The 19,078-nt window shown below is 36.3% G+C and overlaps 1 protein-coding gene across 1 annotated transcript in view; it reads right to left on the reverse strand.

Moving 5' to 3' along the window:
* The window catches only part of LRRC49 (leucine rich repeat containing 49), a gene marked incomplete at its 5' end in the record, with an annotated part of 18,118 nt that extends 1,574 nt beyond the window's left edge, over positions 1-16,544 (reverse strand). Inside the window, 7 exons of the mRNA XM_010139848.1 lie at positions 1,101-1,254; positions 1,914-2,023; positions 5,995-6,180; positions 7,494-7,731; positions 10,552-10,703; positions 15,495-15,578; positions 16,419-16,544. Of these exons, the coding sequence (XP_010138150.1) occupies positions 1,101-1,254; positions 1,914-2,023; positions 5,995-6,180; positions 7,494-7,731; positions 10,552-10,703; positions 15,495-15,578; positions 16,419-16,544 (1,050 nt within the window). The remainder of the gene's footprint in view (positions 1-1,100; positions 1,255-1,913; positions 2,024-5,994; positions 6,181-7,493; positions 7,732-10,551; positions 10,704-15,494; positions 15,579-16,418) is intronic.
* Between the last annotated feature and the right edge of the window lie 2,534 nt (positions 16,545-19,078).

The raw sequence follows: 19,078 nt of genomic DNA on the forward strand, positions 1-19,078 counted from the left end.
CTATCTTACTCTTCTCATGTGACATCCTGTACTATCTGCTGCCACACACATAATGCTATAAAAAAGGATGAGGTGTGAACTGCTGCACTGGGAAGAGAAAACAATGTGTATATTTAATGTAGTGTACAAATTCCAAGTTTATTTTATTATAGTGCTTGTTCCACAGTAAATGACAAGAGGAACAGCTCACCATCTTACTTTGTACCATTCACATTTTAAAGAGCTTTCATGTTTTCTTAATTAAATCTCCCTATGCAGTCATTTTTTTTTTATGCTATGGATCTCAGATAACAAAACCAGAACACAATAACTGAATGCGGTGTTTACTAACTTAATTTCTTGCACTAGAGGATTTAAGTATTTCCACATAATCAAAAAGCAAATACTGGGACAAATCTGGGAAGCAGGGTGCATACAGCCAACAGTCATGATGATTGCTCAGAAAGGAGACGGGGGTTGAAAGAAGCATGTTCTTCCTGGGAAGAATTTCCCTTTGCAAGCAAAGGAGTTAGCAGATCAGAGATGCAAACTAAAACATGCGTGACTGATGTCCTTGTCTGAAGTGAGCCAGCTTGCAATTTTTTAAAATAATTAAACCTAACACATTTCTCATCTATTTATTTTATTGTAGCTCATTTAGAAGCTAGGAAACAGCTCTTTACTACTACAGCCTGCAGTATCTCAAATGCTTTCAGAAAGTGTTCTTTACCAAGTCATTTTGGGATATACTTTGACTTCCTAATTCCATTAGGAAATCTTAACACGTGCAAAATACATTTTTCATTGTAAAAAAATGTGCTCACTTCTTATATTTTACTAATGCAGGCACATTTTGTTACAAACATAAGGCTTGTAGGTGAGAAGTGTATTTCTGAAACTATGGGACTGTTCAGGAACCACAAACTGACTGTTATTCAGAATTCTGGCAAAGGCCATTCAGATGAAGTGTTTGATCGTACATGTAAATATGGTAAGCAGTGGTATTTTAAAACCACCATTCTCAACAGCACAACTGAAACTTCATCTATAGACAAATTCCATGAGTAGTCATCTAAGGTTACGTAAAAGAGGATGAAAGCATTTCATAATGATATACCTACCTCGAGTTTTTCCATTTGAAAGTCCTTTGTCAAGTAATTCAATGTTGCTCGAGCTGTGCTTTCCCCTCCATTTCTCCTGTTATCACTACTTTCCTCATTCCCAATCCCAGTTTTCTTTCCCTTTCCCTCCAACAAATAATGGAATTGCTTCCTCCTGTGAAAAGAAAAACTTTGAAGTGCAGATGTTTCTAGTGATTATGAGGGGTTTTTTCTTTTCTCCATTTGAACATGCACTTTATAAGCTTTCAAGTTTATTGCATTGTCAAGTTACCCAAAGTATATATGATTCTAGACGTTCCTGTTAATTTACTTCTATACAATTGACTTTTTGACATATATCACATAGCATCTCTTAAACAGGCAGTCTTGCAGCTTAGATTCCTATTAAGTACATATCTGTAGAAGACTGAAAAGTTTTTTTTTAAGCACCTTCCTTCTTCCAGCACCAACTCTTAAATATATTAACTGTAATAGTCACCCACTATAAAATACCCCCTAAAACCAGTCAGTATTCATCGTGAAAGTCCATAAACCTTCACCCAAACTAGTACACTTGGAGAATTAAACAAGCAGAACATTTGTATGCATGTGTCCCTTAATCTTACTCAGCAGAGTTTATACAACTTCTATGAAAACCTCTGGCTACGTGAATCAGGAGATGCAAATACTTCCACAAGAAGGAGAGAACTTATCTTTTGTAAGATGTTACTTGTGAATTTATCTTTTTACCTAGAAAGAATTTATCATGAAAGCGTGCAAAAAAATTAAACTGTACGTTCTGGACAAACTCCAGTCCCGTTCATCATACTTTACCTAGATTCTCCTAATAACGAAAGCATGCGATAATGCGGCAGCTCAGAAGATGCTACATAGGCCAGAATGCCAAAGAGCCTTTCCGCCATTACAACTTCATTTTCAGTAACCTGTGAGGGAAGGGAGAGAAGGGGAAGAAAAAAGAAAGAAAAAACTAAGTTTCAAAATCGGCAGTTCCTTATTTTGTTACATATGTACATTCAGAATTAACTCAATTTCTTATCCAGAACACTGCAAACAGGTCTGTTCCAGGCACCTTCAAAATGTAGACTTGCTTTTACTGGCACTTTAAATGTGCTTTAAAAGAAATTAAGTGAGGTACCAGTACTCACCTTATTTCTTGCAATTCTGAAAACTTCCTACATAGAAATATGCTACCTTGTGCTCCACGATAGTCTCCATGAAATGAGGAATTTCGTAATGATTTCTCACACCGAGTGTTTAAAGGCCTGAAATGTTAATTGTGTTCCACACCGCATGCACTTACAGAAGGTCTACTGGAAAAATTCTGATCAAGTTGTGCTGGAGAAATGAAAAGATTCTGGGCACCCACATGTGAAAAGGTAAGTTACTACTCTTTCTCTTACTTTATCAGCTTCATAGAAAAATCTTTATACAAAGAGATGGTTTAGAGAGGAAAAAGAAAAAAAAAAAAGGCTATTTTCTCTGATTTTTGTCAACCCCAAGGAATAATCATCCCTCCATTACACCTCTCTAAATATCACCCATACTGTGTGTCAACATTAAGTTACAGATGTCTTTTTAAACTAATTTTCAATGGTTGAAATATTTTCAGGATTAATTTTACACATTTCAATTTTGTATAAGGTGAAAGCAGTTTATCTTTTGATGGTTGTTTTTTCGTTTGTCTTGATTCGTAACCTCTGGAGACCATGGCCTCTGCTTCTCCTGCCCTGATGGCCAGACTATGAACTGACTTCTGCTGCCAAAAGTTTGTTGGCGTGGTTTCTAGACTCCTGGCTTTCTAGTGAGTGCAGAAGAAATCTTTACGATCATCTAAATCTGACCTGGATAACACAGGACAATGGAACTCACTTGGTGACTTAACTTCTGGATCAAATTTAATTTCCATTCATCTTATAATGCATTTTTGGAAAGCAACTCATTATTAAGTAAAATTCAATACTCACAATAATTATTAAGTACTCCCAGACAATTTGTATTCTGTATTATTTAAATGTATAAGTAAAAGAATTTGGATCCAAATTATGGTAATTTAATTATATTTTTGTTTAATGTTTATAGACTATACAATCTACTGTTGCCTAAAATATACTGCAACAGCATAATGCAGGGATAAATTCACCAGAGAAAATGTAGGTCAGGAAATCAGAAATGTAAACTTAATTCCATTTTCACAGTGTTTAGATTTGCCCATTTCCACTTAAAATTAGACAAGTCTTACTTAGCAGCCTAGGAGTAGATGACCTTGCTAAACAGCCTGTTAACAGAAGCAAGGTCTAAAACAAAGAGCGCAGAGGGCAGCTAGGGAAACAAAGACCACTGCAGGCAGAAATGTCTGCTGCAGAAATAAGTGATTTTAATGTATTTATTTATGTTAAGAGAAGCATAAGGGCCAGGTCAACAGAGACAGCACTGCTGAATACACTCTCTAGTTCAAAGAACCTCATGTTCTCTGTCTTCTTCCAGTACATTGTTTGCTCCATTAATCACAAAAGGATTTTAACGGTAATATCACATAAGTGTACGTCTATTATGCCTGCTTCTTGCCAAGTACAGAAAACAGGCACCACCCCAGTCAACGTGCTGCATCTGGTACGCTGTACGCCACACCACGTGGAGAGAAGTACTTCGTAGAGTTTAGCAACTCCAAACCTCGACAACTCTTAATTAATCTGAGATTACTATCACAAGGAAAAATTTCAAATAGCGTGTGTCAGCGAAGAGAACTTGCTTCTTCACAGCTAGTAACAATTTGACAAGGGAACAAAGTCATTGTTAGGGGAGACTAACACTCAGCTTCTAGCCTGGCACATAACTGGAATGGCAGGGGGAGGCTGGAGAGAAAACCAAAGCCTCCTTATACACTTCTTTAAAAAAAGGGTTGAAAGTACTGGAGTTACAGAGTGCATTTATTTAATCCAGTTAGTACACATTGCTTTTACTCCCCAGGGTTTTACCTCAGAGCTGGCAACACAACAGTCTTCAGAAACATTGCACACAAACAATAATCAGAATAGCAGAACATGCTTATTTCCTTTTCTGTCATCTGAAAGAATTGTTTTGGGCTGATCTAGGGTCAGTGAGCACACTTCAGGGGCTGGTATTCTTTACACCGAAACAGGACTGTCTCTTACTGAACATAAAAGTAAAGGCAGTCCACATCTGCAAAGCTGGATCCCACGACTGAGGCTCTAGACTAACGGAAAGCAGCCATGGGAGTTCATCTCCTTCTGCTTGGCTATGACAGTTTTCAAATGATTAACGACACTAGGATAAAATTTCTGCGTGCACATCTTCATATAACATGGTCTGGCTGAAAAAGTTTGCTGAGGAAAAAAATGTTCTTCAGTCATATGTGTTTAGGATTTTATATCTGTCCTACATAAAAGGCATATTGTGCTACATGTAAATCCGTTTACCAGATTAATTCCCAAGCACTATTAAATTCAAAGTTTTCCTTCAAAGACTGAATTTACTGATCTTGAGATGGCAACAAAAATTCTACTTAAATAGTTGTGTTATTTTCTTTTTCTTTCTCCATGAAGACCAAACAGGTAAGATTTATCTTCTATTTTCTTTTAATCTGAATCATGGTGTTGATTTTGAAATGTGATGCAGAAAAAAAAAAAAAGAAACTTTAAACCCACATTCAACCTTTTTTCTTTCCTCTCTCCCCCACCATCTTTTTTTTTTAAATCAAGTTTGACAGGCGTTTTTTGTAAAGTACTACATTCAAGGTTATTTTAAAGTTTTTGTGGGATTAACACAATTTTTTTTCTTTTCAAGGTACTGTTGAGTGAGTCGTATTTGCCTTCATCCTTTCTCTGACAGTTAATTCAGGTAAGCTCTTTAAGCCACCCCTGCTCCGCTGTGCAAATAATGCATGTTTCACAGAACTCAAACCACATAAACCACAACATTTGTGCTGCGGCTCTATCAGATAAGTAGTAAAATAGCTAATCCAAAACATATGACGATTACGATCAAGTTAAAACTACCAGATCTAAACACTAAAGCTATGTTTTATTTTTGCTCTAATTGACTTCCATAACACCACTTCTATTTATTTAGCATTTAAAATTGAATGTGCATTCAAATATTGTGTTGCATCATAACTATTCTTACACCCTCTTATAATCAAAGCCCAAGTATAAAATCACCATTTTACACACTTGAAGTTTACCTTCAATTGATGTAAAAGGAAATACAAAGTACAAAGAAAGCAATATTAGAATCCTAACTTTCTATTTCTTTAAACATAAAACACACACACCCAACATGAATACCACATACTAACAATCTTGTACATAACAAGCACCAAAAAAATCCATTTGACAGACTGTCTTGTGATCAGCTTAAAGAAGAAAATATTATTTTAGCTATATTTGGTAACATGGAAAAATATAAATAACCATATATTGTAAACTACTAAGTAGTCCGCCAAGTACAAGTACTCAATGTCAGCACTATGATAATTTTGCACATAATAAAGTACTCCAAGTAAAATCCTGCAGTTTTTATTTTTTTAATTCTTAATTTTTTAGAAACGCATGCAGAAACAATAATGAAAAGTCTTCCCTTCAGGTAGACCCCAGCCCCTCAGGTATAGATTTGGACTGTCATTTGCAATTGCAAACATCTGAGACAATATAACCTTTTTATGGCAACTAAGACTCTTGCACAGTGCAGTTGGACTTAACAAATGCACAGCACAAGAGATTATACGATGAAGTCTCCTTAAAATTCTTTTGTCCTTAATACTGAAAGGACACCGACAGGGTTCTCCTACTTTTATTAGCAATTCACCTCTCTTTTTAAAAACAATTCTCATTTGTTTTGTAAGACCAATAGTAAGAAAGAAGCAACACCGTCCTACCTTTACTCCATTTATCTTCTGTAGATTAAAATGATTCAGTCTAAACAGAACATAGTATTTCCACAAAGTAAAGTTGACAACCGGATTTCCCTGAGGATCAACTGTCAACTGTTCAAGGCGATGCATCTGGGCTAATGCATTGAATTGCTGCAGCGTCACAAGATTTGTCTCCTTAAACTTCAGGTGCTTAAAAAACAAAAAAGTCAAACCACAATAAATTATATATGAAAACAATAGTGAGCGAACACAATGATTCTTATTCTGTGCCACTCAGTTCTCAAACTCAACAGTCTAAACAGGTCTGATGAAGCAACCTAATTCACTCCATTTGAAGTCTTTGTGGCAAACCTCATCGGCCTATCGACCAGTTGGTGTTTTACACATATTCTGAAATGTCAACACTACAAGCTTGTAAGTAATTTATAAACCCTCTGGTAACAGCCCTAATGTTTTCAATGTTTCAAAAAGCAGTGATACTACTTGAGCAACGTTTCTTTAGTTCTGCAAGTAAAGTAACTGCAACACCCACACATAAAAATAAGGACAACACATGTTTTTAAATGTTCTGCTTTTCTGGCCATAGCAGGCTGGCATTAAGCCATACCCTGTTGTTTCTGTGAACTGTGCCCTACACTAGTGCTCCCAAGAGCCTGGTATATTTGGCTATAGAGGAGCATTACTGAGGGAAGATGAAGGAGGAAAAATTCATGGTGAATATAAAAATTTAATTGAGATTCTGCTATCTCCACTAATTCCTTCCCACAGCCCCCACACCCCCAAGATGAATCATTTGTTTCAATGAGACAGATAAATCTGTCTCAAGTTCCTCACAAATTTATCTGTCTCAATAAACCTCTAAGTTCTGTTACACTCAAAACCTTAAAAAGCAGCAGGGAGCTCAAGAGGGAGATCTAAGTAACAAGCTGCTTTATGTATGTTATCACTATTTTACTACTTGCTTCAAAATGACTGATCCAAGAAAAAGGAAAAAAAAGTAGTACTAATGGGATGTGTCATTTCTGCTGTTTTCCTTCATCAAGAACTGAGGAGTTCCAAGAGCTGTACTGACTGAACTAGCTATTCCCTTTGAATTTTACCTCTCTCTTTCTATTCTGTTAGCTATTTAATCTTTGATCTCACAACCCAGCTGAAGGTCTCCTGACACCATGGATCCATAACAACAGTGTAGAATAGCAATACTGTATTTACACAATGGTTTTGCAACTTAAAAATAATCAGCTAGGTCAAAGGAATTAAGAGAAGTAACAACAAGCCTGAAAAGCAAACACCCTCCTGTGTAAGAATCTAAATTAAAGTCTGGATTTTTAGGAAGTATCAACTTAAAGTTAGCATTATAGGATAACATCTATCAGATTTGTAATTCACAAATGTATCTATTCACAGGAAAGCAGTCAAGGGTGACTATGCCAAAGCAAGGCTCTGACAGAGATTATGTATTCCACAGCTGTTCACACAGCTGAAATCTGAGGCATTCTTACCACACAATTAGGAAATTTTATCTTCAGTTTTGCTAACACTTGAACTATTTCATCAAACTCTATGAACGTGAACGAGACTGCAACAATGATTCCAGCTGTTTGAGCACTCCAGTTTCGATCCAGGCACTCCAGCGCTCCGGCACCATACAGGCAAAGAGTGTCTCCTTCCACTTCCACCAAATGAGACTCGAGAACAGACAAGCCTTGTACTGCACTGTTCAACACTGTATCAAGAGACCTATGGAGGAAATAAAAATGCAGCGATGAGAGATTATTTTGAGATAGTACCATCATTCTGTTGAATAACAGTCCTTTTGTTTACCAAAACCCAACTGTCAAATATGATTGTTTTTCTCAGCATTCATTCATTTGCAATACCCAATCCGGTGCAAAAACATTAAGGGCTGGAAAATCCTCCTTCCATCAAGTAACACTGCAAATGTTCTACTTCGGCTGAAAGGCTCTGGGGTGTATTTGAGTTGGATGGGAGGAAACATTTTTGTAAATAAACAAATTTAGAAATCACTTATATTTAATAATCTGCTTAAAAATTTAAACTCAGAATGCAACTTAATATCTTTTGTGTTTCTTTAGGTATCTAAAAATAACTTCAAAGAATGTGTTTATTCAAGCAAAATCACCTTCACATTCTGCTTGCTATATGAAACGTAAAAGTTGAGGAATCACTTTAAGAACAGACCAATTAAAACCAATATAAGATAATACTGTTCACAGTACTTAACAGTTGTTTTTATTCCTGAAGAAGAGTATCACTCCTTCCTCAAACCCATATGTCACGTTATCTGATCAGGGTATCAGGATTCACTACTCTGCTTAGAGATGAGAATAATTCTTATGGCTTTCTATCTTTGTTTAATCCTTAATTAATAGGGACAAATAAGCCTTTCTTTAAAATAAAGTGAGCTTTTCAATTCAAAAAGGTGATTTTGAAATTAAGCAATTAAGTCCAGGTATTCTCAACACTCATCTCTCTGCATCTTACTTCCAACACGATACGCTCAGCTGACTGGACCTGAAGTGCAACAGAGAATTCAAAATGAGTACAAATCACAAGTTTGGCAAGTTGTGTAATGACTGTTCCTATTTTATTCTTCACTACTCTCCTAGCATTTTTAAGTATTCTGCTTTTTTTGGCTACTAGTGATCACTTGACTAATGTTTTCTTGACAAAATCAACCAGAACTCTAAGACTTGACTCTTGACTGGAAACATTGAGAGCTCATCACTTCATATTTGAAGCTCTAATTATTTATTTATGCTGAATTTTACCTGCCGTTTTATTGCTTAGTCATTAATTTTGAAAAACATCTGAAATTCTTCAGTTATAAAACAAAGTAGTAGATCAATATCATTTTTAACTTAAAGGGAGTTAAAGTGCAGTAAGGCTTTAAACGAAAAAAGGCAATGTTATCAACAGCTTCTTAATTCTAACGCACACTGCTACATCTTCATTAATCTGTTTAAACATAATAAAAGGGGGATAAAGACCACTGTCATACTTTCATTTCTCTAACCGGTTCCAAATCTAAGTCTCCAGTTCAGAAAACTAAGTGCACTGTAATTTGCATAAGGTAATTATAATATATGCAAGTAAGACACATGGTTTATTTTGTTAACGTCTCAGGGAAACAAATTTGATATTTCATTAAATTAACCACTTTGTAGTTTAAGATCTGTAGAATACTTTGCAGAAATCAAAAACTTTCACAAGAAGATGGAAACAGATTTCATGCATTACTTTTTATTACTGTAGAATTGACAAGAGTCCTAACATTCAAGGTCAGGAAACGACAACGAACAATCCAGCCTTAGTCACCACACCCAGCATAAGCAGAGACAACATTACACCAAGATCTTTCCGACAGCTCCAGGGAAAAAGTCTTAATGTGTTACTTAATAGCACAGTTTCTCAACCAATGAGAATCTGTTCATTAACAGGACAATGCTCAAGCCACCGCAGTTACATCGACTTGGTCATGAGGGATGGTTATCAATACTGAATTAAACTGTGGAGAAATTAAGAAGGCACAAAAGCAGGGACTGAACACATGTTCCATGGAAAGCTTTGGAAGCACCAGAACAGAAAGGACTAGGGCAATTTTAAAATGCTACGGAAAAAAAAAATTTCAGAAGATGCAGCACTGGACTGGAGAAAAAAAAAAACAAACCAAAACAGGTCTAGACAATACTAGACTGAAACTCAGATGGGTGATATTTGTGAGAGGCAAAGACTTCCTGCCCATACTTGATATTTTCAGCGCTGAGCAGGCACAGCAGGAAGCTGTGCTTGCTACTGAATTCGTGCTTTTGCCTGAGCTAGCCAGGTTGAAAGTGTGCTAGTTTGATTTTAGCCAATCCAAGGCACACATTGTTGATTAAATTCTGCATGTGGTTTTTAAATTACACAGAAGGCCAGATGGCCACCTTTTAGATGCAAATAAGCAAGGTGCACAGTGTATCACAAAATTAATGTAACTGTGTTTTAAAACAACAATACAAAAATTATCTTAGGAATAGCACTAAGTCAAAAAATTGTTAAAGCATTACTAAAATAGCATCAGTATGAAAGTGGTCTAATAAGAGATGCTGCTGTTCAAAATAAGAACATGGATGCAACACTTAATGAAACCTTGATATACAGAGAGGTCACAAACGTTTGTAATGCTCCCAAGTCCTGACTGCATTTGTTTCAACTGAAGGCAACAATTTAAGCTGTCAGGGAAATGACCCACCTTAAGAAGGATCAAGAGTTCATATTTAACATTTCTTGCAAACATTAAGTCCTCCCTTATTTAGCAAAATCACGTAATAATTTAGTTTGCACTTCTTTAGTCAATAAGTTGCTGTTGTATTACTTATTTAATAGATGTTACTTATGAACAATGGCCAATAGGTTTAAACATGAAGCGAAACATCTTTTCAGGATTGACTTAGATATATTACTTTCGATAATGAAATACAGTGAGATCTCAGAGGTGAGAAGTAATAACCTGGAATACAAGACATGCGCAAGCAGCAGCATTCCCCAAGAAAATACCTGCTTTCTTCAGGGAATACATATGCAGCACTGCCATTGATCTGACTGGGCTCCTCATCCTTATCTTGGCTTAACGACTCCACAAGAGCTAGTCGATTCTGCTGTATCTCCCACTGACGGGCAATATTACAAATTGCTAACCGCTTCTTTTCCTGAAACAAGATAGAAAAGTCACAAAGTGCAATATCACCACAGTCATTTGCTTGACCAAAACACTGAAAGTGTTTCAAACTGAAGAAACAACAGTACTGGTTGGTGGTTACGCGTTAACATCAATGCGTCATTCTAGTGCTCTTTGGCATACCTGCCAGCAAACAATGCCCCAAATCTGCAAGAACAGAAACAAGAAACGTAACATAATAAATCCACAACTTCTGAAAGCATAAACTATTCAGTCTGGATAACCACAGAAGTCCTATTTTGACAGTCTGGAGCTGCCTGTAACACTCCTCCCACAAACCAGGGCAGACTGCCTGCTGCTAGAGTGACCCTCGCCCCTAAGCTAAGGCAGCTTGGCAGCTGCTGTTGGCCTTAGCAGTAACTGCGAGTTACTCTGCATGGGGGAAAATGTTACCTTCTAGAAAATGGAAACAGCCCATTTTATAAAAAGAGAAAATTAAATTACCTTCATGACAGACACAAGGATTACAGCAGATCCAAGTTCAAATATTTCGTAATAGTTTATGTAGTTTTTATATTCTAGACAGGTCTTGTCAATGAACAAGCATTTCAACTTCTTCCTGTATAGTCATCAAGTCATGTCAATCACCTACGACTCTCTATATAGATTATTCTATCATATAGACATGTATGATTTAATATATCCGATTTAGCATACTTTAAAAGGTTAAAGAAAAAGGTGCTTTGCAAGAGCTCATGAGCTGACAGCTGAACTCTCGCCAAATGAAAACTGTGTAATATAAAGGGCAAATTCACTGTTAGTTTCATTTCTTTTTTTTTTTCCTGAACTAGATCTAATTCTCTAGGAGTCAGCCATCTCATTGTTACACTACTCCCCATGAAAAAGAATTTCTAAGAGCAAAATACTATAGAGGAGTTTAGCATAAAGTAAATTTACATTCACAAAACATGGAGAAAACAGACTTATCAGTCCACACCACTGATTTCTTGGTTTATTATATCAAAGTCGAAACTGATGCTGCTATAGAAATGTAGCTTTCAAGTGAATACACAGTAATAACCTTAACTTGAGGCTTCCCAAACTTAGGAATTATTGAAACCCAATGATATTCTAAGAATCCTTTAATTTCTCTCATATACTTCAGAAGAACAGTACTGGAATCGGAATACAAACAAATATCCTGATATTTTGGAATAGAGGGTGAAAAGAGGCAAATCTGAATTTGTCCCATGTCGTATATACAACACTTCACAGCAGTCTGTGTATTTGTCACTGATTTTACCCGTAAACAGGGGAAGGATAAAAGTACATACTCCTTGATGTACTAATTAATATTCTGCTTCAGTGCTGTGAAATTTTAGATTGAAACAGCAAATACTTGTAAGCTTCAAGTTGCAATGATCTCAGATTGGGTCTAAAAGGATCTCAGACCAGGTAAGTCCCTGTTAACAATTATTTCCTTAGGGCATAAGCTAACCACCTTTATCAATTTCTTACCAGTGTTAAAAGCCTGTCTAACAATATTAAATATGACATTAGTTCCTGTCTCCTTTAGAATATCTTGTTAGGATGACTAAGATACAAGAAAACAACACAATACTGTTAGGATTTAGAAGGCTGTACCAAAAATCCTGAAGGCTAGAAAGGCTTTATTTGTTTTAAAATGTAACATTTCCATTTCTGTTTTAAGACAGATACTACAGCTGGGGGAAAAAAAAAAATCAACAAGAAACACAATGTTTTATTATAACTCCTTTTTTCAAACAGGAAAAAAAAGGTAATTTAGTTGATAAGCCTATAAAGAAAGGCAGGGGACCAGGGTCAACCTACTTTTATACATCAACATTAACACTTTGGATACACTGTTTGACCTAGACTCACTACGCTCCTAGGTTTAATCCATAGAAGTATTACCATCATGGTTTTACATAATTCCTTTCACAGTGGGAGAGTTGCGTACACCACTGCAACATAGTTCACTAAGAACATTCCTCACAGTACTCAGTGCTGGAGACGTGAAGTGTAAAGCACTACAAGTGCATATGTCCTGGAAAAACAAAAACTACTTGATCAGCAGAAAAAGCAAGATTTCATCATCCGTGGCTGCCGATATGTGGACCCTACGTACCTCCTTAAGAAAAAAGAACTACTGCACAGCAGAGTTTCACAGCAAAACATTCAGTACCAACACGCAAATCCCTGAAGCTGCAGCTATTATATTCAGCGTAAACACAACGCTCTGTTGCAGTAACTGATAATGAGGAACCAGATCCACTAGGCTTCAAACATTGATAAAAATTATGTTCATAACCGTCTATAACTGAGATTCAAAGTACATGAAAACTACTTTAGGTTTCTTTCTTCTGAAAGTTTTTCCATTTTAAAGGAGCTGAAAACTTTGTCACATCGAATTTGTCCAAAGGTTTGACGTTATCTGGTCAGAGAACACCAAGTGCCCAACGTTTACAGACCTCAGTGATGACTGGGTCACAGAATGCAGAGGAAGTTGAAACAGTCAGCATTTTCTTCCAATCACATTTAGAAAATTCCATTTGTTCTGGGGGGTGAGGGTCTCCTCATAACCTCAGCTACCGTACCGCTCTATGGCTTTATTAGCACCCGGTTGCAGGCTGCTGGATCTCTACAGAGCTTTGAAAACTTCCAAGAATTCATTTTCCATAATGCAAATTTTAGAAGTGTGAAGATTCTGCCAGCAATAATTATTTCTTGTTGCACTAAATATGAAGTTCAGCCTCTGTTGGAAAGGAATTACCTTCTCTGTACATTTCAAAGAACATCTCAAACTTTACCAGAGTGGGTTCTGAGCAGTTAACAACAGTCTGGGGAAAGGAGCCGAAGAAACTCCACTGTAAGGGTAACACATGTACCAGCACGGGAAAAAAGAAGCAGTATTTTCTCCAATGCTGAGATTAACTTTTTTTGTTGCAGTGAATACAGGAAAACAGCAAGGGATACATTAGTAATTTTAATTTAATTTACACTATATATAGTTTAAGAAAGTTTGGAGAAAAATGACCAAAAAATAGCAGAATGATTCACTAATTTTTTTATTTAACTCAAAGAAAATCCTGTAGTTCGCAACTTTTTTTCACTAGATATTGTAGCTATAGGCACATCTGTTCCTTCCAATTCAGATGTGTTGAACAGGAAAACAGAAACCAGAATCATATCACACAAGAACATATCAACAAAGGAAAGATACACAAAATCACTGAATTGTGCAAAGGATACTGGTATTTGGCTCTTTTGCTACCTGACTATTTGAAGATAAGAATGATACCTCAATTAAATTACAAAATCTACAATTTAACGTTGAAATTATTGAAATTAATGGCATTATACATTAAAAATAGTTTTTCTTCTATGGGAAGCTTCCACTAGTAAGTGCACGAAGAAATCTAGGCCACGAAGATAAACAACTCCTCTGCTCCAAGGAAACGTTACAGCAATGGTTAAGAACATGAACTACAAATAAACACTTTCAATAAACATTTTTCTTCCAGTCCAGAGACACAGTTGGCTTTTCAAGGGCATAAAATAACACTAAGTGCGAATATTATTTACCGATTTCCCATTTCTTCATGTTACTAAGAACTGGCACCAAAGTCTTCAAACATGAAAAGACTTTAAACACATCAGTATCTTACAGGAGAAAAAAAACCACCACCCAAAAAACCAGAGACACCAATAAACCAAACCATGACACTGCTTAAAAATGACTGTGTCTAAGACTTTTTTTTCTTGTTTTTGGTTGTTTTCTCTTGTTATTTTGTTTTTAACAGAAAATCAAAATATATTCTTAGGCACTAGACATGGAATTATTTTTCCCTATTCATATATTTATGTTCTTTGGGTTTTTTCATATACTTAAGACATCTTTTATGATACCATTAACATTCTGTTTGTGTCTTCATTGTTCAGTTATATACATTTCCCACACTTTTTACAGCCTCCTGCAACTCCTTTCCTAATCCCCTTCATGAAATATGATTTCACCTAAGCAATTTATCAATACGGATAGATGAAAACCTGTTCTTTCTTTGAAAAACTGAAAGAGCATTTTGTATAACCATTACTGCATGACAAAAAGTTTTAGGCACTTTTTTTTCTTCAAAGAAAAATTATTTGGAGACAAATGGTAACATTCACACAACAAATGGAATGCAGATACTCTTAGATCCTTGAACTTTGTCTCCTATTAGTGACATAGATCATTTAGTCACCAGCCCTGGAAGAGCATTTTGGAGCACACTGCAGTCTCCCCTGATAGAACTATTCCAGCTCCTGTATTTAAGCATTAACCAGGCCAGGTGTAGATAGTGCCAGGTAGATAAGTGTTCTTCTGAAAAATACGACAGTTGGAGTCTAGCTGCAGCTCTGACGACTGCTTAACAGGAAAGAATGGAGAAAAAACTACTTCAGAACATCCTGCATGGCAGCAGTGAGAGCACTCACCTAAAACAGGGGAGACCAAGTTCAAGGAACTTGAAAAATCCTTTCCTTTAGTCTGGTTTTACTTTATCTCTGAGTTTGTGAAAATGAAGTTGGCCATCCCTTTACATCTATCACACTCTTGTATTCAGCTGGGCTTTTTTGCTAAAGTAAAACTCACACACTTGACTGAAGAGAGTTTCAGTTCTGGAGTGCACTGTTTAAGGTGAAAAAAAGGTTAAAGAGGCAGAGGCATATTTGGATATGTAAGAACTCAGCAGAAATACTAGGGTAGAGATTACTGCCGGACACCGGTTTACAGCAGGCTTAGAACAGCCACAGAAAATACCTTAAGCAAGGACTGTTTATGGCTTTCACGCTTCCTTTCCTCCTCTTTTCTTGCTGCAACAGATGCCATACGTCTTTCTTCTTCCTGGATGAAAAAAATGAAAACTCATAAAGGGAAGTATTAACCAAGTTCTGAATCGTATTACTGATAAATTATTCATACATTTTTGCGTTGAATTCAAAATGCAAAATTTAACTTTAATACAGTTCTAGGATTTTTAATGTTTTAATGTTTCTAAATATTATTTAAAACAATAAAATTAGTAATTATAAATCAAGAAATACAGAAGAAGCAGATATGTATTCAGATCCATATATTGAAGATTAAGCTGTTTAAAACTAGTATTTGTTAAGGTCTTTGAAAAAGTATAAAGTATATGGTGGGTACAACAGTGAAAAAAAACATTTTAAAGTACAACAGTGCCTAGTATCTTTGTAGAAGTTTTTGCAGTTATAATAATTTTTAAAGAAAATACACAGAGCAAATGTGCTGAATTCTATTTATCCTAATTTTATTTTTTTATCACTATGAACTGCTTCCAAGGGCTTACTTTTTGCAGTCAGCAACAGAACTTGAAAAGAAAATAGTATTTTCAAAGTTAACTGCAGTACATTAACGTTATTTCTCATCAACATTATTAGCTAATCAAGAAGAATTTTCAAGAAGAAAGCCATTGATTCCTAAATAGTGACAGCCATATAAGCGGAGATGTTTCATTTTCCTGGTACAGCAACTTAATTCTGCAATACACCCACATTAAGTTCAATGCTCCCTGTTTACGAAAGTCTAAACATTCTCACAGCACAGTATTTTTAGAGCATATATTTTCCAAGTAACAAAAGAAATGTTCGCTATGAAGTAAAAAGCATAAAGTCCTTCCAACACAAATATTTGAGAAGCATACTTTAACTTATTTTGATTTACTTCACATGCCACTTGGGTGTTTCTGTTAAAGTATCTTCCCAGAATATACAGAAACTGTTCTGATTTTCCCTCAAAATAGAAAGCTCCTGTCCTAACCTTTTCACTTTCACTTTCCAGAAAGCTGCGCTAAGAAAATTAACAAACAAAAATGAGCAGAAAACATTATCAGCCATGACTGCCACGACAACATCTGATGTGTCAAAATTTCTATGTAAATAAAATAGGCTGTGTTTAGAGCATTGTAAGAACACGTGAGAACGCTTACTGGGAGATAAAATAGAACAAGAACTTCGCACGTAGCCTCGCTCTTACATTTAAGAAAATAATTTCCAAAGCTTAAGAAGTTAGGTCCACATCGCAAACTCACTCTTATCTGTGCGCAGCCCCCCCAGAAGCCGCTGAAATGCCACGGATTTTGACATCAGTCTGAAAGGTGACTAGATAACAAACTTCCAAATTTGTCCTCCATGACTTTAACCTAACAGGCATATAATAAGAGAAATACAATACTGCAGATCAAGGCATGAGGCTTTGGATCGAGTAAGCTTCTCTAGCCCAACCGTATGCAAGAATTTCCCTGGAACACTAATTGGAAAGTCTAACATTTTTTTTACTTTTTGTTGTTGTTTTGAAAGCAACTTCTGGCCTTCTGAAGGTGAAGTGTTGATGGCACCCTCCTCTGCTAGGGGCTTTTCAGTTCTTCCTGAACAGGGTATGACCAAGCGGCTGGTATCACAGAATTACAGAATAACACAGGTTAGAAGGGACCTTGAGAGGTCACTAGTGCATGTTAAGGGAAGATCAACAATAAACAAACCACATACCGAAACAGAAGGCCTTGAAGATCTCAATACAACAACATGGCACACCATGAAACTCAATACCTGAATGGAACGGTTCAGGATGAGGCTGTGAAAATCATTAATTAAACCCCATGCCATAAATATGAATGTATAATTAATAATGCAAAATTAAAACATACTGTTCTTCAAAGTATGATTCAAAATGTTAAGAACTACAAACAGGATCCCATGACAGCTGTTCACCCCAATTATGTGTTCCAGTGTACTAAGTTTGTGTTTACTTTAAGACTTAAGGGTTCTTTTAAATAAAATGAATACTAGCAAACTGCATTAGCGATATCTTTCCACAGAAAGGGGTTAGAGGTGTTTTGGGGTTTTTTTTAATCTTCTCATTAAACCTCTTCATTTGAACTTGCATTTGTGCTTTTTAATTCGGTCTCCTAAAGAAACAAGCTTTTTACAGTTTCAGTGTCTTAATCTTCTCTAATCACTTTTCAACACATTCAACCTATTAAATAACAAAGTATGTTCAGAAGCCTCAAATTAAGGGGTTTTTTTGTTTGGTTATATAAAATTGGTATGTAGAAAGAAGAGAAATCCAAACTAGCTTTCCCTCCAAGGGAGAGGAAGCAGAAATTATCCATTCTATTTGGCAGAAAACAGCTGGCCAATCGTCACAGACTCAGCTCCTAACTAACTGAGGTATTGTTATGTTTCACACTGGGGAAGCGAGAATTAGAGAACAAAATGACACTAATCTATAGGAAATTAGCCCTCATTTATTTTACTCCTTTCAAAACAACTCAAATCAGATTTTTTCAAGCTTTAAGGCAAACATCCACAAAGTTCCCTAATTCATTTTTCTCTCAGCCTCCACAAATATCTCTTCTTACTCTATCTTCCATCTCAAAGCCTCCCATTAACGTGTACTTCATGACACTGTCTTCCGTACATGAGGGTCTACTGCCCTCATTCAAGACAGTCCAGTATACAAAGAACGAAATGAACTAATGCAGGTAATGTTCCAACAAGAGTTGTTCATTAACTGAATAAGACTTTTGCTTGATCGACAGTTTATCCTAATTACAGACATTTAAAAAGTACTCTCTCTTTTACAAAATAAATTAGCTCAGCCTAAAAAGAAAATATATCCTAGTTCTGCTCAGTAATCATAAAGGCACAGGGACAGAGCAAACATCTAAATAAAGATCAAGGGCCAAATCTACCTTTTGTGGAAATCAAGTCTCTGTACAATTCTTGACTAATCTTACACAACACATGCAATCCATCTGGAAAAAAACACATCCCCCCCCAATCCACCAAAAAAACCCCAAACACCCACAAATCCCAGAAAACCTACAAAGTTTTAAAACAAAGCCCTTAATAATCTTGCCACAATTCATTTTATTATCACCCCTTCTTCTCTTCTAGCTCCAGCTCTTTTCAAATTCTTTCTCTCTCATTATTTTGCTGATAAGGTCCATACCTTTGCTTTGTCTCTAAAGCAAACCTTGCTGGACAAGGGGGGATGCTTTTCCAGGAGGTCAAAGTGACAAATCATTACAAAAGGACTGGGATGTCCTCTTGCATATTGGAATCTCCTCCATTTATTAGTTCCCCACATCCCATCTAAAAGCTTACTAAATGACCAAGAAGCCACCTTCACCAAAAAAAAGCAAAAGAAAGAAAGAGGGAGGGAGGGAGGAATATACTTCCTAAAGAAGCAAAAAAACCTCACTTTGTGCATCTGCAGCCTTAAAACCGCGTTGCAGGTTCTCAGTGTGACCCTACAGCAGGGACAGAACACAGCAAGAACAGGGCCCCGGCAAGGGCTGAGCACCCTGACGAACACCGCAC

The sequence above is a fragment of the Buceros rhinoceros genome, unplaced genomic scaffold, assembly GCF_000710305.1.
Source record: "Buceros rhinoceros silvestris isolate BGI_N320 unplaced genomic scaffold, ASM71030v1 scaffold21217, whole genome shotgun sequence".
Lineage (NCBI taxonomy): Eukaryota > Metazoa > Chordata > Aves > Bucerotiformes > Bucerotidae > Buceros > Buceros rhinoceros.